The sequence below is a fragment of the Gracilinanus agilis genome, chromosome 3, assembly GCF_016433145.1.
Source record: "Gracilinanus agilis isolate LMUSP501 chromosome 3, AgileGrace, whole genome shotgun sequence".
NCBI classification, from domain to species: Eukaryota; Metazoa; Chordata; class Mammalia; order Didelphimorphia; family Didelphidae; genus Gracilinanus; species Gracilinanus agilis.
In genome coordinates, this window is record NC_058132.1 from 245,638,589 (window position 1) to 245,662,569 (window position 23,981).

Here is a 23,981-nt window from a genome sequence, read left to right on the forward strand (position 1 = left end):
CCTCTTTCCTTCTCCCTCCCAAAGCTGACAAACAATTCCACTGTGTTGTACAAATGTTATCACTTGATACCTATTTTCATATTATTCAGATAATATTTTTTTAGCAATGAAGATAAATAAGTACAATGAGTGGATGTTTTGTTTATCACCACAATCACCACAAAACAAGTTTATTTCTAGACAACTGCCAAATCACTAAAGGAAAAAAGTTGTATAAAGTTTTATTAAATTAGCAGTTAGCCTGTTTTTGCCTTTTGCTATTATGTTGAAAGGAAAATGAATGTAGCAGGCAAGTGAATTTAATGAAAATTCAGCCTTTTGTATTTGTGATTGTAGGTATAAAGAGATTCTTTCCAACAAGACCACATAACTAATTGAGGATAATTTTGTCATCAATTGCCTAAAATTGGTAATTTCCAGTTTAAAATTTAAACCATTTCATACTTCAAGCCATTGCCATAAAAATCGATCCCAAATTATTTAAGAAATTAAAAGTTATTCTTTCACATTAGTACTTACGAAGGTGCAATATCCAGATGGTTGATGCTGAACCCAGAAGTGCAAAAACCTCCTAATGTCGTGGATATGGTTAAGAAGGCAATTGCCAAATAATAATCACAGCCAATGAATCCAGCTGCTAGTAAGAATACTGCTGGCCCAATCATTCCTGGAATTACATTTTTTACAAGAAAGAGAAAGCAAAAATATTATGAAAGCACTGCCTACAGTAGCGTGACAGCTTGTCATTCTGAAGCATGGTAGCTCTGCCACCTAGTGCACAAGCACTCTATTACACTACAATCTACTTTCAAAGATCCAAGGCATTTGCCCATCTATAGAGATTTCTGTAATGCTGCTGAGCCAAAGTAGCCATGATTTGTTGGCAAAACTTTTGGTGGTGAATACAAAGTTACAATCCTTTAAAATATTTACTTAAAACTGATAAAAGCTTTGCTAAGAGGAGAGAGACATGAGTGGGCAAGAGTTACAGTATAGATTTTCAGAAAAATAATAGAGAGAACTCTGTCCTGAGTGGATTTAAGACTTTGATATTTATGAAAACTTGGACTGAAGGCTAAATCGTATCAGTGACATGTAGTAAATTCTGTTTGAGCAAAGTTAAAAAAAAGTATATACATATATATATATATGCATATATATAAATATTTAAAAATTTCCCAATTACATGCAACAACAAGTTTCAACACACAATTTCCAAAATTATAAGATCCAAATTGTCTCTTTTAATCCCTTCTTTCCCCACTCCTGGAAATGGTAAGCAATTTGATCTAGGTTATACATGCAAAATGTATTTCCATGTTGGTCATTGTTGTAAGAGAATACTCATATAAAACCAAAACACCAAAATAAAACCACAAATAAATTAAAGTGAAAAATCTGCATTCTGACTCCAATAATTCTTTCTCTGGAGGTGGAAAACTTTGTCATAAGTCCTTCAGAACTGTCCTGGATAATTGTATGAGCAAAGTTTTTATATAGTTTTTTTCTCCCTGGTAGAGGGCTGATATCTAATAAATTGTTGCCATTTTATAAAAATTTTTGTCCCCCAGAACCCAAGACAAAAGACTTCCAAGCATTCATAAAGAAAAAACCGGACTTAAACAGAAAACTTGATATCCAAACACAGAACTCAAGAGAATCACCAAAAGGTAATTAAGAAAGGGGAAACAACAAACAAACCCCTATTTTAAGGGACCCAATCAGTTCAAATGATTTGTCTCTCTATAAGAAAAGATGATATTGGTAACTCTTATAAATTGCTATTATCATCAGGGTAGCTAGAAGAAGTATACTTAGAGGGAACAGTGACAAACTGTATAGGATGAATAGTCATGATATATATATATATATATAAAACCAGAGGTAAAAAAAAGGATAATATTAAGAGAAATGGGAAAAGAGACAAAATGGAGTAAATTTATATTATACAAACACAACTACAAAACACTTTCCAAACAATTAAAACTAGATTTAAACAACTGGAAAAACATTGATTGCTCATGGGTAGGATGAGCTAACATAATAAAAATGACTATTCTACTCAAATTAATTAATTTATTTAGTGCCATACCTATCAAACTATCAAGAAACTTTTTTACTAAATTAGAAAAAACTATAACAAAGTTCATTTGGAAGAACAAAAGATCAAGAATATCAAGGGAAATAATGAAAAAAAAATGTGAAGGAAGGTGGCCTAGAAGTACCAGATCTTAAACTGTACTATAAAGCAGCGGTCATCAAAACAATATGGTACTGGCTAAGAGACAGAAGGAAGGATCAGTGGAATAGACTTGGGGTAAGTGACGTCAGCAAGACAGTTCATGATAAACCCAGAGGCCAGCTTTTGGGACAAAAATCCACTATTTGACAAAAACTGCTGGGACATTGGAAAACAGTATGGGAGAGATTGGGTTTAGATCAACATCTCACACCCTATACCAAGATAAATTCAGAATGGGTGAATGCCATGACTATAAAGAAGGAAACTATAAGTAAATTCGGTGAACACAGAATAGTATACTTGTCAGATCCCTGGGAAAGGAAATATTTTAAAACCAAGTAAGAGTTAGAAAAAATTACAAAATGTAAAACAAATAATTTTGATTATATTAAATTAAAAAGTTTTTGTACAAACAAAACCAATGCAGCCAAAATTAGAAAGGAAGCAACAAATTGAGAAAAAAAATCTTTATAATAAAAAACTCTGACAAAGGTCTAATTACTCAAATATATAAAGAGCTAAATCAATTGTACAAAAAAAATCAAGCCATTCCCCAATTGATAAACAAGGGAAATGAATAGACAATTTTCAGATAAAGAAATCAAAACTATCAACACGCAGGGAAAAGTGTTCTAAATCTCTTATAATTAGAGAAATGCAAATCAAAATAACTCTGACTTACCACATCATACCTAGCATATTAGCTAACATGAGAGCAAAGGAAAGTGGTGAATGTTGGAGGGGATGTGGCAAAATTGGGACATTAATGCATTGCTGGTGGAGTTGTGAATTGATCCAACCATTCTGGATGACAATTTGGAACAATGCTCAAAGGCCTATAAAAGACAGCCTGTCCTTTGATCCAGCCATACCACTGCTGGGTTTATACCCCAAAGAGATCATAGGGAAAAAGATTTGTACAAAAATATTTACAGTCATGCTCTTTGTGGTGGCAAAAAACTGGAAAACGAGGGTATGCCCTTCAATTGAGGAATGGCTGAACCAATTGTGGTATCTGTTGGTGATGGAATACTATTGTGGTCAAAGGAATAATGAACTGGAGGAATTCCATGTGAACTGGAATGACCTTCAGGAATTGATGCAGAGTGAAAGGAGCAGAAGCAGGAGAACATTTTACACAGAGGTGGATACACTGTGGTACAATCCAACATAATGGACTTTTCCAATAGCAGCAAAGCAAAGATCTGAGGGACTTATGAGAAAGAACCCTTTTAACATCCAGAGAAGGAACTGTGGAAGTAGAAACACAGAAGAAAAACAACAGCTTGAACACATGGGTTGAGGGGGATATTATTTGGGATGTAGATGCTAAACAATCACCCCAGTGCAACTATCAATAATATGGAAACAGGTCTTGGTCAATGATACAAGTAAAACCCAGTGGAAATGCATGTTGGCTATGGGTGGGGGGAGGAAGGAGTTTGGGGAGAGGGAAAGAACATGAATCATGTAATCATAGGAAAATATTCTAAAAATAATATAAAAAAATTATTTCCATGTTGGTCATTGTTGTAAGGGAATACTCATATGAAACCAAAACACCAAAATAAAACCACAAATAAATTAAAGTGAAAAATCTGCATTCTGACTCCAACAATTCTTTCTCTGGAGGTGGAAAACCTTTGTCATATGTCCTTCAGAACTGTCCTGGATAATTGTATGAGCAAAGTTTTTATAGTTTTTTTCTCCCTGGAAGAGGGCTTATATCTAATAAATTGTTGCCATTTTATAAAAATTTTTGTCCCCCAAACCCAAGACAAAATATAATGTAAGGTAAACATAAATATCAAAAGCTGGACCTTGTTTATAAAACCTAGAGGATAATGTTCACATTGTTATTTACTAGACTAGTAAAAAATATCATATTATAGTTCTTCACCTGCAATACACATACATACTGACTTGGGAAACAAAAAGATATTTTATAAAATGTACACAAAAACATTTTACATGGAAATGAAATAAATGACCAACAAAACCTGCCATTTTTGCTTGAATGTACATTGTTCAACCTTAAAAAAAAAAAAAAAAGAATCAATCACTTTACCTACCTATTAAGCTAAATACTCTACGGACCCATACAGTTGAAAAATTCCATGTTTCTCTTAAGTAGTCGGCTGCTTGACCAGATAAGAGCATACACACCCAACATCCAAAATAAGGTAGTGCAGATAAAAGTCCATTCTGAAAAGCAAACCAAAAACAAACATAATAATATTGACAGCAATTTAAAAGTAAGTACAATTAGACACAGACTAAGTCTAAACCCAGAGTTTATCTTTGGTAGAGGTACAAAAGTGGAAGAGGTTTTTGTTGGTAGGAGAATCCTTTGATTTGGTTTAAGAAACCAGGCCTTTCAAAAGTAGCCCTCACCTGGGCTAGACATGAAACAGCTTCAGTAGATTATGAACTGGGGTAAGAGTAAGAAGTTATTCCCCTTGTTCAATGCTCTCCCTTGTCATACCATACAGTCAATGTTTAATAGCTCTTTTTAGGATGTAGCAGTTTAAAAAATATTATCTATAACATAAAAAAATCCAAAAACACTTTACCTTTTCTCTTAGAATTGACACTCACTATTGGTTCTAGGGCAGAAGAAGAGCAACAAGAACTAGGCAACTGAGGTAAAGTGACTGGTCTAGGGTCATACAGCTAGATTGCGACCTCGGCCATGCATGCCCATTGTGTGCTACTCTTGTCCATATCTTCCCTTAAGTTTGCCACAGAGGGTTCACCCAGTGTGATGGATCCCTTTCTCACTTTCTCCTGACACTGAGAGGGTGACATTGGGGTACTCTGGCAGACTGTCATACCTCATCCTCACAATGGAACTAGCCTGTGTTCTCTGCCATGCAATTCCATGGTGATATCTTTACTTGTCTTCTTTGGAGTTCCTCACGGATCTATGTTGTGTCTTGCTCACACCCATCATGTGCTCTTCTTTTGTCTTCAGGGATGCTCGTATTTAATTCTTCAGAGATGCTTATAAATGTCATTGTTGCCATGGGGCAGCACTGGTAGGGTCTGAATGTTAAAAAGATGGATCTTGGTTTTCATGGAAAGCATAGTTTCATCAAAGGAAGTTTGCAGTTTCCCTGAGGCAATTCAGCCAGTTGTCATCTTTCTGCTCAACTCTGGGACCAATTCACTGTCCACCAAATGCACATTATAATCCGGGTAATACAAATGCTTCATTTGGTGGTCTTTTCTGTGCATATGACCAGGCCAACTACATTTTCTGGAGATCTCTCCCAAAAAAGTATGATGTCATCTGCAAGAGCCACTCCATTCCCAAGAAATTCTTCAACAGGGACTCTGGGCTGGCTGTCTTCTGCCACAATGGCAAATATTTTTGGTGAGCATTTAGTTGCCTCTTGCTTGTACCTCTTTTTGTACCATAACTAAAGGGGTTCTTGAGCAGGGTCATTCCTGTTTTCTCTTTCAAGGAATCTCGGTGTTTTTCATCTTTGGATGGAAGACACTTCATTGAAAAAGAAGCTATAAAGTGGTATTTTGCTCTCCTGAAGCAAAGGATTTTTCCTAATCAACAATCTAGGAGGCTCAGTAGCATCTTATACTCTACATCTTTCAGTCCACTGTGAAATGGTCAAGATTGATTCCATTGTGGACTGCTTGTTTCTAAGGAATATCCTCATCAAGGACACCCTCAATTCATGGACAGATGACTCACATAGATTGTGAATACATCTGAGAGCAGGAAATAGGTGGGTGGTTATTGATGTTTTCTCAGCCCTGCCCCCACCCTCTCTCTTTTATGCATTAGCAAAGACTAAGGCTTTTCCCAAACTTTGGTATTTCTTTTCAAATTTTCTTCTATTCATTGTGCTCCCACTTCCATTCTTAAATGCTCTTGGTATTAAAGGAGTGTTGCCTAGTGTTTGTTCTCCAAAATGGGTTTTATCTCCATTTCTTCTTTGATTTCTCAAACATCTGTCATTCTTCCTAAGATTTTTCAAATGAGTTTATATTCTAACCCAGTGTTACCTTTGGCAGTCATCTCTATCTATCTGGCAACTGAGTCAGCTGTCTGCTGACTAAGGAGGCTTTTTCTGTACTCTTTCAGTCTCTTTGTGGTAGTAATTAATTATGCTGGTTAATTACTGCATAAAATTATTATAACAAGTGTAAATTTTGTTCCCCTATCCATTTCCCATTTTGATCACTGATTATGTTTAAATGGTCTGGGATTGTGTTTTGTTTTTTTTTTTCAGTTGTGCACCACATCTTTTTCTCATTACTTTACTTCTTGCTTTTATAAAACTACCTTAAAGTCAGACAAGTTGAAGGTCTGAATACAAACAAAGAGCCAAATCAGGGATAATTTCCATATTAATTAATGAGTCTCTACTCATTTGTTAAAATGTAATTTATTTTAGGGCAGCTAAGTAGCACAGAGGACAAAGCACCAGGCTGTTGTTTCTAAACCCAACTTTTCCCAAACTGTTTTCCAATTTCCCCAGCAATTTCTGTCAAAAAGTGAGTTCTTCTGTGTGACCCTGGGCAAGTCACTTGACCCCTATTGTCCACCCTTACCACTCTTCCACCTATGAGACAATACACTGAAGTACAAGGGTTTAAAAAAAAAAAGTGAGTTCTTGTCCCCAAAGCTGGGCCCTTTGGGTTTATCTCACACTATCTTGCTGAGTTCAATTGATCGCCCTTCTATCTCTTAGCCAGTACCATGCTGTTTGGATGATGACCAGGCTCCTGTTTCAAATCTTGCATCATGTACTTCCTAGCTGTGAGATCCTGGCTAAGTCACTTAACCCCAGTTGCTAGCTCATGCTACTCTTTTGCTTTAGAATTGATACAGAAGGCAAGGGTCAAAAAAATGTATACATAGTGTGTGTATGTGTGATGGTATGGTATAGTAGATAGGGATCTGGCTATAAAGCCAAGAAGACCCGAGTTCAAGTGTAGTCTTAGCCACATACTAGCATTATAACTGGTCAAGTCATTTAACCTCTCAGTGATTTAGGCAACTCTCCAAGACTACAGATTACACAGAAAGTGCCAACCTGTAATTGGCAGAGGGAGTTTCTTCATCTGGAAGTTCCCTATACTAATTAAACCAATTAAATTAATTAAATTTCCTTTCCACATTTGGTACCTCTCATGTCTAGAATAGAGCAATTCTTTTCCTGAATAAAGTCCTTATGGCATAAAATTTCAGTATAATCTATGTCTTTGGATCTCTCATTCCTATTCCTGAACCATGTTTTCCCATATATTTCTTCCCATCCTCCCTTTTAGTATGTTTACAACAAAGTCACCAAGTATTACAGTGTATGCTGATTTGATTTGTGGGGCTTATTAAGTTCTCTCTCTTTTTTAAACCCTTAAACCTTCTGACTTGTCAGTTTGAAGATGAAAGAGTTGCAAGGCTAGGCAATCAGGGTTAAGTGACTTGTCCCGGGTCACACAGTTAGGAAATGTTTGAAGCCACATTTGAACCCAGGTTCTTTTAACTCCAGGCCAAGTGCTCTCTCCACTGTGCTACCTAACTGCCTTGGGCTTAATAAGTTCTAAATTAAATTAAAAGTAATTAAATTCTAAATCAAGTTCTAAATTAAATTAAAAATAATTAAGTTCTAAATTAAAATAAAAATTAAGCTTTTCTATAGCTTCATCCTCAGCAGCTAATGCTGGTATAAAAGCTGAAATCATTTCTATGATGATTTTTCAAGTTAATGTCTACTACGATGCGATGAACAAGTAATATTTTTTTTGCCTGCCATTATGTGCACAATAAAACCCATTTCTCCAACTCCTTTTTGTCTCTCCAAAAAGTATCTGTGTGCCAACTTCCTATTTAGCGGCCACTTGCCTCTTTCTCCTGGCTTCCTCAATAGCAAAAATATTAAGATGGACATAATTCAGCTTCTCCAGTAATCCATGCTAAATTAAAAACTCATTACCAACTATCTCGTCCACGGGTGATATATCTTTTTGTATTTAGTAAAGAAAACAGACTCATCCTGCTTCTAAGACCATATGGCATGGCTAACCCTAGCAGAGCACACACACCCCTAGCACAGCCTTCAGAAACCCAGATTCACCTGTGGACCACAAGGAGTCATTGGAAGAGGAACTAATAGGAACCTGTTATCAAAGGGATTGTTAGTGAGTATCTAGGAAAGGAAGTGGTGAATGGAAAGATGGCTCTCTTGAAGATGGCTCATTCGTAACGAACTTCAGTTTCTTTTTTGAAAGGTTACCAAGTAGAATTCTTTACCATTAGTTCCTGATATCAAAGAAATGACAAGTCCAGGCTCTGTCCTTACCCCTACTAGATTGGCAGATCAGGGGACTAGCTAGATGTTTAAAAAAGATTTTTATTGATTATTTTACATCATTTACATTTCCCAATGAATCCCTTCCTCTCTAATGCCACAAAGAAACCTTTTATAATATAATAAAGAGAAGAAAAAAAGCAGTTCAAGGAAACCAATACATAAAAAAATCAGACATTGCCCTTTTCCTTGGGTGAAATATTTCCCCCCTTACACATTTATTTGGATGTCCACACAACAGAAATGCATTTTGCATGGCTTTGCTATGCAGAGAAAGTGTAACAAATCAGGATGACTGATTTTCCAGTTCTGGTGTGGTTCAATAGTGGCATAATGCTAGTTCTACACTAACAGTGGCGTAGCATAGGCTTATTTTTCAAACAAACATAGTTCCAGTTTTTCACAGAATCTGAGAATGGGAAGGGATCCTGGGGATTAGCCAGTCTAAGTCATGCTTAAACTGAAATGTCTTGTACAATATGCACAAAATTTTTACAATATTCTACATTATTTATAAATTTAATGTAAAATCACAAATTAAATTCTCCCTAAACATTTGAAACTGCCTCCATATATATTTGCCATTGTTAATCTATGGAGCATTCTAAGGAGTTGATCATATCTGTCCCTTGAGAGGGGATAGGTGAATGCTTTATAATTAAAAAAAAAATCATACTAATGACAGGCAGCTTTCCTATTGAAGGAACACTGAATCTGGAACCACAGGACTTGGGTTTAAATCTTAGCTCCAACCATATTCTGTGGTCTTGGGTCTTAGTTCCCCATTTGTAAATTTGGGAAACTGGACTAGATATTTAAGATCTCCTTAAGCTTGAAGTTCTATGATCTCATGATCTTCTATAACTTTCCTAAAGGCGGGATAGCTGGGTACCTCAGTGGATTGAGAGCCAGGCCTAGAGATGGGAGGTCCTAGGTTCAAATCTGGCCTTAAGACACTTTCTAGCTGAGTGAACATGGCCAAGTCACTTAACCCCCATTGCCTGGCCCTTACCACTCTTCTGCCTTGGCAAAAGACAGTATTGATTCTAAGATGGAAGGTAAGGGTTTCAAAAGAAAACTTTCCTAAAGGCTCTTCATGTCTTCCCTAGTATCTTGTTCTTTATGCTCCTCACAGTGCCTTGTAAATAACAGAATAAATACCTGTTGGAGACTTAAGAAGTAGAAAGATGACAGAGGAGGGGAAAAGTCAAGATGCGCTAACCCTCTAAAAAACCAAAGTTGAAATACTGAAAAATTTCAGAGAAATGTACAAGTAATATTTTGGGTATCTATAAACACATCCACAAAAACACATGAGAAATGAACTAGATGATTTTTTCTTACCTCTTGGGCATCAAATCTTAATATTTCTTTCATATATGTAGGCAATAATGTCAATAAAGTATAGAAAGTCCAGTTGTAAGAAAAATGTGCAACAACAATAGACCAAAGTGGTATTGATTTCAGCATGGATATCCATGGTACTGATTTCTGTGCAGTAAGCTAAAAAAAAAGCAAGATTAAGAAAATTTATTTTTTGTCTGAAACTTTGCCCAAGACCTAAATCTAGAACACCTGTGGAAAGTAATTCTCATTACCATATTGTTATATTCTGAAATTTACTGAGGATTGATATATAATAATTATTTAAAAACAACATAAACTATTTAAAAATCTTTGTACTATGATCAATGACTAATTGTAGTACGTTTAATCAGAGAATCTGTGGTCAAATGAGAACAAAAGCAAAGCATGAAGAAATCTTAGCTCTATGCCATCCCTACAGCACCATCATAAATTCCAGAAGTCACTTGTGATCCCAAGTTCTTTAACTATAGAACAGATGAATAATTTTATTACCAATCTCAGAGACTAATTTGGAGCTAGAAACACAAAATTCTGAGTCTCTCCCAATCTTTCTTGCTCTCCAAGTAGAAAAAGTGAGTAATTTTGGAATATACAATTGAAAAAATAATGTTTATGATATTCACATGTTACTGATCTTCATTCTTGCACAGTGTTATAAAATATGCATCAGGAAATTTTTTGATATAAAACTTTCTACAATATTAGATCATTGTAATTCCTGAATAATAATAGCTAGCATAGTACCTTGCATAGAGTAGATATTTAATGACTGTTTGTTGAGTTGACCTGAATTGATAAATAGGAACAAGATGTATTCCTGTCATTTTTAGAAATTCCATTTACAAATTTACATTTTTTGAGTTGCCTTAAAAGGACTGAAAGTAAAGTAGTCATTAACAAGAGCAGCCATTTATCCTTATTGAGGTTATAAATAAGGAATTTACTGCCCTGCTTGTTTCCAAAGATTGGGACAGAATAAAAACATAATTGAAGGCTTTGGAGTTTGAAGGAAATTGTGGCCTAGTTCCCCCTAATCTTGAGTTCATGGGATCATAGATTCAGGTCTAGAAGGAGCCTTAGAAATCATCTAGTTTTTAACCTCTTTGTTTTTCAGATAAGGAAACTGAGGTCCCCAAAGGATAAGTGACTTGCCTAAGATAACAAAGGTGACAAGAAGCAATAATGGGATTCGAACCCATGATTTCTTGACTCTAACTCTAGCATTCTTTTTCTGTGTTAGTGGAAAGTAGATATGGTTTTGTAGAAAAAAGTAATCTAAAATTCAAAACATAAACAATATTTTATCCACATCAACATTTTAAATTTTTTATTTTATTTTATTTTTATTTATTACTGACCCAATGTTTCATAAATTTTCCAAACCTGAAAACCACCTTACCCCTCCCTTGTTATGGACTGAACATGAGTTTTCTGGTTTGGGAAATGTTCTGATCAACCCTGAGGTGAATACTAATACTAACTCATAAATGTTTAGTTTACTGCTTATATGCAAATTAGTAAAACCCTCAGCAAAATGATGAGACCAACTTAATGATAACATCTGCTAGCATTTTAATTCTGCAAGTTATTCTAAGGGAAGAAAGCCCATTACTTGCAAATACTGTTAAATTAAACATGCATTTACAAAAGCTAAAAATAGTGATGTTCCAAATGAATATTCTGCTGTTGCAAGATCTTGATCATATTTTTCCTTTAGGTAATCTTCTCATGTATAAATGAAGTGATTTCTGTGTCAACTGATTTTAATGAACCATTTTTTCTTCATTGCAAAGTGAGGAATAGCTTTTATACAAAACCAGGAATTACTAATTTTTTCAAATTTAATAAAAAATGATACTAGAGAAACTTTAGTTCAGAATTTCTATGTTCATCAATAAGAACATTTGTATCCAAGTTTTCTCATTATTCTCCTCACTTAGACTGATGAAAGTTTAAAAAAATGCCTGAATACACTACCATATTAGGATGTTTGTTCATTTTATCAGTCTACCTGATCTCTCTCTCTCTCTCTCTCTCTCTCTCTCTCTCTCTCATCTATCTGTCTTTCTATCTGTCTCTTTCAGGTATAGGTCCAGTAGTGGTAATGCTGGGTCAAAGAGCATGCACGATTTAGTTACTCTGGGGACAAAGCTCCAAATTGCTTTCTAGTAGTTGGACCAATAATTCACAGTTCCATCATAGTTCATTATTAGTATGGCTGTTTCCCAACAGCCTCTCCAAAAGAGAACATTTCCTATTTTTGTCACCTTTGTCCCTATGATGAGTATAAAGTGGAAACTCAGAATTGTTTTAATTTACATTTCTTTAGTTATTGGAGCATTCTCTCATCTGCTTATTGATAGCCTGGATTTCTCCTTTTGAAAACTATCTGTTCAAATCCTTTGTCCATTTATTTATTTGCTGAGGTATTGTCTCAGATTCTTTTCTAAAAATTAACATTTTTCTGTCTTTTTAGCACAGTAGTATATGTGAAATGCCTAAAATAACAACTTTGTTTCATTCTGTTGATGGCTTTTGTCTTCTTCACTTGAATTATAAAGAGTAAATATGTCTACCTCCAGAGAAAGAACTGATAAATAGAAACAAGTAAAACACAGTTTTAAATATACACATATATATTTTTTGTCAGATGATGCTTTCTCTGGTGAAGGGAAGAGAAAGAGGGGGAGAGATACCTAGAAATTTTAATTTAAAAAGAGTTTATGTATACTTAAAAAAAGGAGACTGATAGAGAGGAAAGAATGCTGGGAGTTGGAATCAGAGAGAACTAATTTCAAATCCTGCCTCTGACACTTAATATTTTTGTCTCTTTGGATAAGTCACTTAACTTTCTGAGTCTCAGTTTCCTCAGCTATAGAATGGAATGGAAATAGCTTAAATATATACACCACAGGAAATTTGTTGTAAAAAAAAAATCTGAAAACTCGAAAATATTGCACATACTTTTATTTTCCTCAAAATTTAGTGCCTGTTATTTAGTGCCTCTTTTCTCTATTTGCCCTTCTCATCTCCACAAAATGAAGAGAGTAGGGGATTTTTTCCTTTGGTTTTGAATTCTCCAAATTTTTTACTATAAAATATTTGTATGATGAATTGTTTTTAACTGATTGACCAGTAGAAAACAATAACTCTATATGAAGAAAAGAAAAAGAAACAAACAGAAAAGTAAAATAATACTAAAAATTCAATGCATCACATTTGTAACTTTTGTTATAGACAGATTTTAAACCCTATATTAAGAAGCATTATTGTTTTTCTAATCACTCCATACTCCTAATCAGGGTAGCTTCCCCACCACAGGCCCCTGAAGCCTACTCTGGCTCTAGTCCAGTGATTCCCAAAGTGGGCGCTACCGCCCCCTGTGGGAGCTGCAGCGATCCAGGATAGTGGTGATGGTCACAGGTGCATTTATCTTTCCTATTAATTGCTATTAAAATAAAAAAATTAATTTCCAGGGGGCTAAGTAATATTTTTTTTGGAAAGGGGGTAGTAGGCCAAAAAAGTTTGGGAACCACTGCTCTAGTCTAACAATATGAAGATAAATGAATGCTACAAAATTAATAAGATTTTTAAAACATTTCCTAGGAGGAAGAAGATAGTAGAAAATCTCCATGGAATATATAATTTCCTTTTGTCTTCCCCTTTTATTTAAATTATAGCAATATAGGCCAGGTGGGTGGCACAGTGGATAGAGTGCCAGGATTGGAGCTGGGTGGACTGGGGTTCAAATCTAGCCTCAGACACTTCCTAGCTGTGTGACCCCGGGCAAGTCATTTAACTCTAGCTGTCTAGTTATTGCCCTTTTGTCCTACAGTCATTACTAGGGTAGAAAGTAAGGATTTAAATAAATTATACTAACATAAAATAAAATGAAATAAATACTTCAGGAGATCATCTAAGGTTAGAATTTAAAAAAATAAGAATTTAGATTTAGTCAATAAGTTTCTTGTTAGTTATACTGTAGTTTACTTCCTATTTATAATGGTAGAGGGAAAAGGAGTATTTCTAATGTAAACCCTTTGATTGCAGGGGCATCGCCTGGTGCAGTGGAGAATGTTGGATCCAGCATTCCAGCTCTGTTACTACCTAAATGACCTTAGGCAATTGCTTCTCCTTTCAGGGCCTTATTTCCTTCAGTTATAAGAAGAAAGATTGGACTTGGTCACTTCCAGGATTTCTTCCAGCTGACTCAAAAGTCCTCTATGATTTTCATCACTACAAAGGTTTAAATTTTATTTTATTTTATTCATTCATTTATTCATTCATCCACCCACTCATTTATTTATTTATCTATCTATTCAGCTGTCCACTTATTCATTCATTTACTCGTCCATCCACTCATTTATTTATTTATTTTTAAGGCCTTTACCTTCTGTCTTAGAGTCAATACTGTGTATTGGCTCCCAGGTAGAAGAGTGGTAAGGGTAGGCAACAGGGATCAAGTGACTTGCCCAGGGTCACACAGCTGGGAAGTGTCTAAGGCCATATTTGAACCTAGGACCTCCCAACTCTAGGCCTAGCTCTCAATCCACTGAGCTACCCAGATGCTCCCTAAATTTGATTTAAGGAGATAATTTTGTATGATTCTGGCTGAATGACAGCTGCCTTAATCCATATCACAACAAAATTACACCTGCAACTTTTATTTCACCTGTTCAGGCTGGTTTTAATAAAAATATTAAAATGAAAATTTTGTGAACCCAATGCCAAAACTTATTTTCTTCTTGAGTGATCGAGCAACAACGTAAAAGTAAAAGTAAATAGTCCATACCTGATCTTTCAGAGAACAAAGAATGTATTCTTTTTCCAAAACAGAGATTGTCTTGTGAGTTTCTGGTCTGTCACTAACCAACCAGATCCATAAAATGAACCAAATTATTCCAAGAGCACCTTAAAATGGAAAGGCAAGTTAAAAATATATAAATATGTATAGAGAGACATTGAGTTAAAAAGTATAAAAAGGATTTGCTCAAGTAATGAAAAAAACAAGGTATTTAACAAAATGTTACCATTAGTCACTTAAACTGTCAACATGAAACCCTTATTAGAATGTAAGCTCCTGGAGGGCAGGAACCATTTCATTGTTGTATTTTCATTTCCAATGCTACATACTATACATACATACATACATACATACATACATAATAAATACATAACACTTTTTCATTCCTTCATGAACCCATGGTGACAGAATAGATGGTATTTTATAGATGTTCCCCTTAGGCTATTGTGGGGTTAATTTCTAGAAATGTATCATTATTTCCTACAACAGTTATAGAAAAGGGAAAGAATTTCTAGGCATGTGACTTAGCTGGACAGGATCTATCAACTAAAATGATTTTCTGAAAAAATTTCCAGGCTATACTTAAAGCTCCTGCTTTGGATTTTGTTGTTTTTGTTTTTGAAAAAAGCTGAAGAAAATCATGAAACTGCTGACTGGGTCCACTACAGGTTTATATCACATAATCTCAACTGGGTCACTGTAGCAAGGCAATTCTTTTATACCTCTCTAATCGATTCTCTACTTCACTCACCACAGCATCTTTTCCAAATTGTTTTACCCCTTCTCAAACCTCCCATGCTCCAACCCTTAGTTCATTAAAGGAAAAATAAGGCCGTTTGCTGAGCTCCCTCTTCTCCCCTGCTTCTGACTTCACATCACTTGGATGGCTCCTGTCACTATCTCCTCCTTCATCACTGCCTCACATGAAGGAAGAGGTGGAGCTTCTTGCTATGGCACAGCTCTCTCTATGCACAAGGGATTCCATTTCAGCCTCTGCTCCACTAGATTGTGCCCTTTATCATCCTTACTTTCACATGAATTTTCAGTCTTTTTGCCACTTCCCTAGTGCTGACACACATGTCCCCCCAACACACTCAAAGTCTCGATCCATCCTTCCTCTGCTCCTCCCTTTTGTGGCTAAACAACTCAAGAAGGTCACCCGTAGCAGGTACTTCCACTTTCTTTGCTCTTACTCTCTTGGGCTTCTGACTTTATCAGTGGAATGAAGTACCTCTTTCCAAAGTTACTAATGATCTCTTCTTTGCAAAATGCCATGGCTTTTTCTCAGTCCTCCTCCTCCTAGACCTCTGCAGATTCTGACACTGTTGCCTCTTCTTGATTTTCCCTCCTAAGTTTTCGTGGTCCTGCTCACTCTGTGCTATCCCCTCCTACCTTTCTGGCTACTCCTCTGTCTTCTTTCCTAGATCTTCATCCATACCATGCATACAAAATGGGAGTCCCTCGGGACTGGGTTGGGAGTCCTTTTTCTTCTCCAGCCACACTGGTTCTCCTGGGGATCTCATAGCCTTCTCAGTTTCAATGATCATTCCTATGCTAATGATTCTCAAGTCTACTTCTCCAGTCCAGACCTTTCTGCTGAGCTCTAGTCTCATCTCCAACTACTTATTGGACCTCTCCAAGTGGATATCACACAAAAATCTTAAACACAACATGTTCAAAACTGAACTTACCTTTCTCCTCCCAAATCCTCCCATTTTCTTAACTTTCCTGGTACTGCTAAGGATCCTGTTATCCACCCAGTCACCTAGGTGTCATCCTTGACTTCACTGCCCCTCTCCCCCACCCGATTTTAGTTAAGGCCTGTCAATTTTCCCTTTGTAGCTTCTCTTCCGTGGGCTGCGTCACCTCCAGCCTGAACTACTCAGCAGTGCGCTTGGGGGTTCTCTCTGCATTGACTCTGTCTCTCTGTCTCTGTCCCTCTCTCTGTCTCTCTCTCTCTCTCTCAGTCCATGTCTACTCAGCTAAGAAACTGGTCTTCCTAAAATGCAGGTGTGATCATATTGACTCTATTCAATAAAGTCCAGTGACTCCACATTCGTTCCAGGATCAAACATAAGTCCCCTGTCTGGCTTTTAGAGCTCCATGGAATCCGGTCCTGCCTTGTGCCCCCAGTCCTCTTAAACTTTACTGTCCTCCAGGTTCTCTGTGATCCAGTGACACTGAACTCCTTGAAGTTTCTCACATAAGACCCTTTCTCTCCATAATTGTGACATATTCACTATCTGTCCCACTTGCCTTGGCCTCCTGGATACCCTGGATTCCTTCCAGTCTCAGTTAAAGTCTCATTTTCTATAAGAAGTCTTTCCTAATCCTTGTAATCTTAGTGCCTTCCCTCTGGGACTGTATCCAATTCATCCCAAATATGCTTGTTTGTACATAGCTGTATTCATTTCAGTTTCATCCCCCATTAGACTCTGAGTTCCTTGCTAGCAAGGACCATTTGCAGTCTTTCATTATATTCCCAGTGCTTAGCACAGGACCTGGCAGAGAGGAGGTGCTTAATAAATGCTCAGGTTGAATTGTGGGCATATTTCCTGTTTTTATCCTTATGTGCATAAATATGAAGGCCTTAAAAAGTAGAATTATTTGTAGTACAACTTCGTTAATGAAAAATCTTGCCACCAGAACGCTAACAAAAAACTCTGAGACAAAAATGAAAACGAATGGAAATATCAGGGAGAAGAAGTATATAGCAGTACTTTGAGCATCTATTATAATAATGGTGTAATTTATTAATTTAATATTATAATAATGTTATAATAATTTTTGATAATGAGATTATCAGTTAACAGTTGAAGACTAAAAAGTTAGGTGTAGGTTTGTTATTTTTAAGTTTCAGTTCATTACCTTAAAACTGGTACAACTTTTTACCAGATAATTTCCAAGACGTATATTACAAAAACAAGAACAAGTTAACCTAAGAATTTTTTGGGAGCTGTTTTAGCTCCAGTAGGTGGCTATTTTGCTAAATGGATTAAAATGTCAATTTTAGGTATTAAATTCTACCAGATTACTACAGTTCTGCAACCTGCCTTTAATTTTTATGATTAGAGCTGCCTGAGGCACATTAAGTGTCTTGCCCATGGTCACACAGCCATTATTTATATGCATGAGGCAGGACTTGAACTTAGGTGCTGTGACTCCAAAGCCATCCTTCTTATCCCATTATGTCACTTGTCCTCTATTAAAATTTAAGAAAAAAATTTATGTTTGGAATGAACTTACCAAAAAAGTAAAAGACGTAAGTCCAGTCCATATAGTAGCAAATTATTCCAGACAGTGGAAGAGAGATGACTGTTCCAAGCTGTGTTCCTAGAGAAGAAAAAGTCATCATAGTTATGTTAAAAGTAAATGACCAGGGGCAGCTGGGTAGCTCAGTGGAGTGAGAGTCAGGCCTAGAGACGGGAGGTCCTAGGTTCAAACCCGGCCTCAGCCACTTCCCAGCTGTGTGACCCTGGGCAAGTCACTTGACCCCCATTGCCCACCCTTACCACTCTTCCACCTATGAGACAATACACCGAAGTACAAGGGTTTAAAAAAAAAAAAAAAAGTAAATGACCAGCCATGGGTGGGGGAAGTGCGGGGGGTGAAGGGGAAAGTAGGAGCATGAATCATGTAACCATGTTAAAAATGAATATTAATAAATGTTTAAATTAAAAAAAAAACAAAGAAAAAAAGTAAATGACCAGGGGCAGCTAGGTTGCTCAGTGGGTAGAGTCGGGCTTGGAAACAGGAGGTTCTGGGTTCAAATCTAGATTCAGATATTTCCTAGCCTTATGACTGGGCAAATCACCTAATCCTCATTGCCTAGCCTTTATTGCTCTTCTGCCTTGGAACCAATACATAGTATTAATTCTAAAATGAACGGTAAGGGTTAAAAAAAAAAGTAAATGACCACAGTTGGGATAAGCCTGGAGAAATAGGTTAGCAGATTGCAGGAAAGGTACAAGAGTTTTGTGTTTTGATTTCATATTATCTGCGAAAGAAAGTGATTTTAAGCAAAAAAGGGTAGAACAACATTCTTTGGAGGCACGGACTCAATTAATCAGCAAGTGCTTATTAAGGGCCTCTGTTGGGGGCAGCTGTGTGGCTCAGTGGATTGAGAGCCAGGCTCAGAGATGGGAGGTCCTGGGTTCAAATCTGGCCTCAGATATTTCCTACCTGTGTGTTCCTGGGAAAGTCATTTAATCCTACTGTCTAATCCTTACTGCTCTTTTACCTTGGAACTGGATCTTTACTATTGATTTTATAACAGAAGGTAAGGGTTTAAAAAAAAACCAATCAGAAAAGCTGATCAATGAAAAAACAGTCTGGTTTATCGCCAAAGAATACCAGATATTGGGGGAAAAACTCTTCACTCAACAAGAACTACTGAGAAAATTAGATAGGGAGATTTGGCACAAGATAGGTTTAGAGATAATTGATTCTAGAGATAATCTGATACTGCAATAATTAAAGTAGATAAACAAATTAAATATAAAAAATAGCATTAAAATCTTCCAATATAGTAAATATTGTAAAAAGTTAAGAGAATGGAAAGTTTCTATCTCCAAATCTTCTGAATTCCAAATTCTCTCCCTAGGTTTTATCGACCTTTTCTGCCTTTTTCAGACCCCTCCTTTTCACTCACACTGTTTCAATCTTGACAACTAGCTGTTCCCCAGCTAGTACAGGCCTGTGGTCCTACTCCCAGGACTAACCTCTCTGCCTTTCAGAATCTTTATCTTCCTTCACAATCAGTTCTACCTCTTCTGTGAAACCTTCCATGATCTTCCTAATTGTTTCTACTAAATTATCTTGGCAATCACTGAAACTAAAAATGGAAACACGAAAAGGAAATATATAAACACATGAATATACATTTACAAATATGTGGGCAAATATGTAAACAAGACCTCAATTTCAAAATTATTCTATTTTCCAAAATTGTTTGTCATTTACATGAAAAACAAGAAGCCCAAAGAGAAAGAAAGTCATTTTGGCTTGAAAGATGAGGACTGTTCTGGATGTCAGGAATTTCCAATAGTTAGAGCAATGGATCTCTGACTTCTTTTGCTCACAATGGAGTATTCTTTAGTATGAGGAAATAAAGCACACTAAATGTTGTAAGATGTCAAAAATAATCCTGATATTGTAAGGTGCTTCAATATTTCCTTTCCCTTCCTTACTCTTCCTCCTTCATCTTCATCATCATCCTTAATACCTTCTTCCCTAGAATTTGAATTGGGGCAAGGGTGCCATGGCCCACCCTTTGAGAATGACTGACTTGAGTGATCAGTGGAATAGGAACTATGGTCAGTCAGGCATATTTTTAATGCATATGCTTTGTGTCCTTGTATATAGTCATTTACCACCTGTAAGTTAAAATGTCTATAGCAGCAATTCTCAAAGTGTAGTCCAAGACCCAAGAGGTGTTGTAGGGAGTCTGTGAGGTTAAACTATTTTCATAATAATACCGACATTATTTTCCTATTAAAATACTCTCTTTTTCTAGTTACTTATCTATTTGAGGCTGGATTTTCTTCATATACTTCAACCAAAAACAACATATTACCAAAAGACTGAATGCAGAGACAGATACAAGAATCCAGTTGTCTTTTATTTAACCAGATCTTAAAGATATTTGCAAAATAAGCAAAATAATGTTATTCTCACTAATTTTTGAAAATTTAGTCATATTTTATTAAAATGTCATATTATCATATAATAGATTTTTATGTTATTTAAATTTTAAATTGAATTAATAAATATCTTAAAATCTATTGGTTTTAACTCCTAATAGAATATTGATAGCTACAACCCACATAAAAGTTCTTTGAGATCTTCAACAGTTCTTTCATTCAAAGACATTTTATTTTTCCCAATTACATATGACAACAATTTTCAACATATGTTTCCAAAATTATAAGATCCAAATTGTCTTCCTTCCTCCCTTCTTGGAGATGGTAAACAATGTGAACTGGGTTATGTATGTGTTATCATGCAAGAGATACTGTATTGATCGTCCATAGTTTTTTTTTTTAAATTTTAAACCCTTAACTTCTGTGTATTGACTCATAGGTGGAAGAGTGGTAAGGGTAGGCAATGGGGGTCAAGTGACTTGCCCAGGGTCACACAGCTGGGAAGTGTCTGAGGCCGGATTTGAACCTAGGACCTCCCCGTCTCTAGGCCTGGCTCTCAATCCACTGAGCTACCCAGCTGCCCCCCGTCCATAGTTTTTAAGATGTATGAAAGGGTCTTGAGACCAAAAACTAATTTAGGATATAACAACACCTAAATATGTAAATATAGGGAAAAAAGCATAAGCGAGCAGGGAATAAAAACCTTGCTCTGGGCTTTAGATGCACTTTTCCCTCCCCCACCCTACAACTGACAAGCATTGATTTTCTCTTCTTCCCACCTCCCTTCCTTCTGCTGAGAGGTGGAGGGAGGAACCTCTCCGTAACAATTACTGCTGTTGTTGATGCTATGATTTTCAAGGAAGACCAATGACATCAGGGGATGATGTCTTGACTTGTGCGTGAATTAGATTGAAGTGAGGCAGAGTTGCACAAAGTCATCAGCTTCACTCACTCTCTCTTCCAGTGATCCAAGTGGAGTGGCCAGAGCAAAGTCAGGACAGCTGCTGATGGCCCAGGATGCAATGGATGACCTGGGTGTCTCTGATACCTGACCAAGCTCTGAGTGTTCTCCAGCACCTGCCTCAGCCACCTTCGTGGCTATTGGAATAGATAGTTTCTTGTGTGCCAGCCACCAAAGGAGGATGAGCAGCTCTGAAAAAGGCTAAGCAAGCCTCACACTAGAAGTGCCAGTTTTCCCTAAAAACCCCAAAGAGCAGTTATACATAGTAAATCCTCAGAGTGTTTAGATATACTTCATAAAAAGGATATTCGATGGTCTTACCTGCATATGAAATACTAAGAAGTTTGCTTCTTTCAAGAGGAGGAGCCCAAGAAGACCACATAGCATGCATTGCAGGAAATGTAACACCCTGGAAAATCACAAGAAATTCTGCATGAAATATAAGGAAATTGTGTTTGTATCCCTGTAATAATCAATAGTCACAAACACAGAAAACGTGTTACTCAAGTAATTCTCAAAGTAATGATTGGATTAGACTCAGTACATCATCCTTGGGTGCAATATCATGAGATATGTGTTATACTGCTAGTGGAATTGCCATATATTGCAGTCCTTTTGTTAATCTAGCAATTAAATCCATTTCAGTAGCTTGAAAAAGAATGTTATTTCGTTGCATCTTTTTTCCTTACAAATTTAGGCTAAATTAGGGTCCGATGCATTCTTTTCAAGTTTTAAATAATACTATACGTATATAATCACCCACTTACCAAAGTCAGGTCAGGAAGGTGATACAGTGGATAGAATGCTGGGCCTAGAGATAGGAAGACCTGAGTTCAAATCCAGCTGCAGTCACTTACCAGATGTGTAACTCTGGGCAAGTCACTCAACTAGTGTGCCTCAATTTCTTCAACTGTATAATGGGGATAATAATAGCATCACCCTCCTAGGGTTGTTAAAAGGATGAAAAATACTTCGCAAGTCTTAAACTGCTATTTAAGTGCTAGATATTACTAAGTATTAAAGAGTTACTATGAGTATTTTCTCATTAAAAAGTGACCAGTTTAGAAAGAATCTCAGTTTTAATGCAACTGGAGGATGATTAGGTTTGTCTTGTGCAGCCCAGAATCAGAATCAATGTGTGATGGCTACAAAGAGGTAAATTTAGGCTCGAACAGTCAGAGCCGTCAAAAAGGATAATGGGTAGATCTTTCTTCCTTTAAGGTTTTCAAGCAGAAGCTGGCTGACCCCCTTTTAGGCATCCTGTAGTGAAGAATCCTTTCTGAGGATGGTTTTGAATAGTTGGCCCTTGAGGAAGGTTCCTTTAACTCTGTGTGGTATCTTACTAGAGATCTATACAAAAAACTTTATTGTACTTGTATAATGTGAATCGTACAACTATTAAGTCTGGGTTAAGTTATTGCAAAAAAGAAATTCACTGGCATGGTCTAGTAGTAACGAATAAAGAGAATATTTAATAGTACCTACTATGTGCTGGGCATTGAGCTCAGTGCTTTTCGCAAATATTTCATATGATTCTCACAACAACCCTGTAAGGTAGGTGCTGCCATTATCCTCGTTTTAGAGTTGAGGAAACTGGGACAAACAGAGGTTAAGTAACTTGCCCAGCTCTTGAGGTTAGGCAGTGTCTGAGGCTGGATTAGAACTCAGGTTTTCCTGACTCCAGCTCCAGTGTTCTCTTCACTACTATTTACTACACCACTTTACTGCCTTTTGGCACTGACTTAAGCCATGGATACAGAAGTGAGTCAAAAACTTTGAGATAATAAAGGTTGTGTAAATGTCACAGTGCCTGGCACAAAGTAGGCCAGCATAAAGGATAGCTATTAAAATCTGCATGGGGGAGACAATGTGTACATCTCTAAGCACATACAAAATAAATACTGTATCATTTTAGGAGAAAGATGGATGGGTGTATCAGTGAATTTATCAGCTTATATGAACTTAATTACCATCTCTATCCCATATTTACATATTCAGCTCTAATCTCTATCATTGAATCCTAAAATTACTAACTGCCTATTAGATATTTATACCTGGATGTCCTCTAAGCATCTCAAACTCAAAACAGAGTTAATTATCTTTCCCCATCATTACTGCCTCCTACCACTCAAAAAAAAAAAAAAAAAAAAAAAAAAAAAAAAGCCCACCACTTCACTGCTCAGTTTTCACCAAAGACACTGGATTGATTTGCCATTTCTTTTTCCAGCTCATTTTACAGATTAGGAAACTGAGGCAAACAATGGTAAGTGATTTTTTCTAAGAGTTACAGAGCTCATAAATATGGGAGGCTGAATCTGAATTCCACCTTCCTGACTTCGGTCCAATCCTTTCATTGATCATTATCTGTAACTAGTATGATCCATTTCCCCAAAGGCACAAAATGTGTAAAAGAGGAGACTATAGAATGTATAAGGCAAATGGAAGAGAAAAGAAAGAGATGAACAATTTAAGTAAGTGGAAAAAGAAAAAAGAAGTGGGAAAAGGAAAGAAAGACTTGATAAAAACCATCAATAATGATTCTACATCCCAAAAAAGACTTAAGTCCCTATGTAAGGTTTGAAGTACTTAATATAAAACTTCATAGTAAAAATAGAATTTCAAAATACAA

General features: G+C 36.4%; 2 protein-coding genes across 2 annotated transcripts in view; one reads left to right on the forward strand and one right to left on the reverse strand.

Annotated features, from left to right (window-relative positions):
• Positions 1 to 515: 515 nt before the first annotated feature.
• Positions 516 to 23,706, reverse strand: LOC123241439 (sialin-like). The gene is made up of 7 exons (XM_044669085.1): positions 23,641 to 23,706; positions 21,674 to 21,761; positions 17,996 to 18,082; positions 14,738 to 14,856; positions 9,922 to 10,080; positions 4,315 to 4,447; positions 516 to 667 (listed from the first exon to the last, which is right to left on the reverse strand). Exons 1-7 carry the CDS (start codon positions 23,704 to 23,706, stop codon positions 516 to 518), a joined length of 804 nt encoding a protein of 267 aa, XP_044525020.1.
• A 47-nt stretch (positions 23,707 to 23,753) lies between these two features.
• LOC123241440 (sialin-like) overlaps positions 23,754 to 23,981 on the forward strand; it is a gene marked incomplete at its 3' end in the record, with an annotated part of 26,715 nt that continues 26,487 nt past the window's right edge. Inside the window, 1 exon segment of the mRNA XM_044669086.1 lies at positions 23,754 to 23,823. Coding sequence (XP_044525021.1) covers positions 23,754 to 23,823 — 70 coding nt within the window.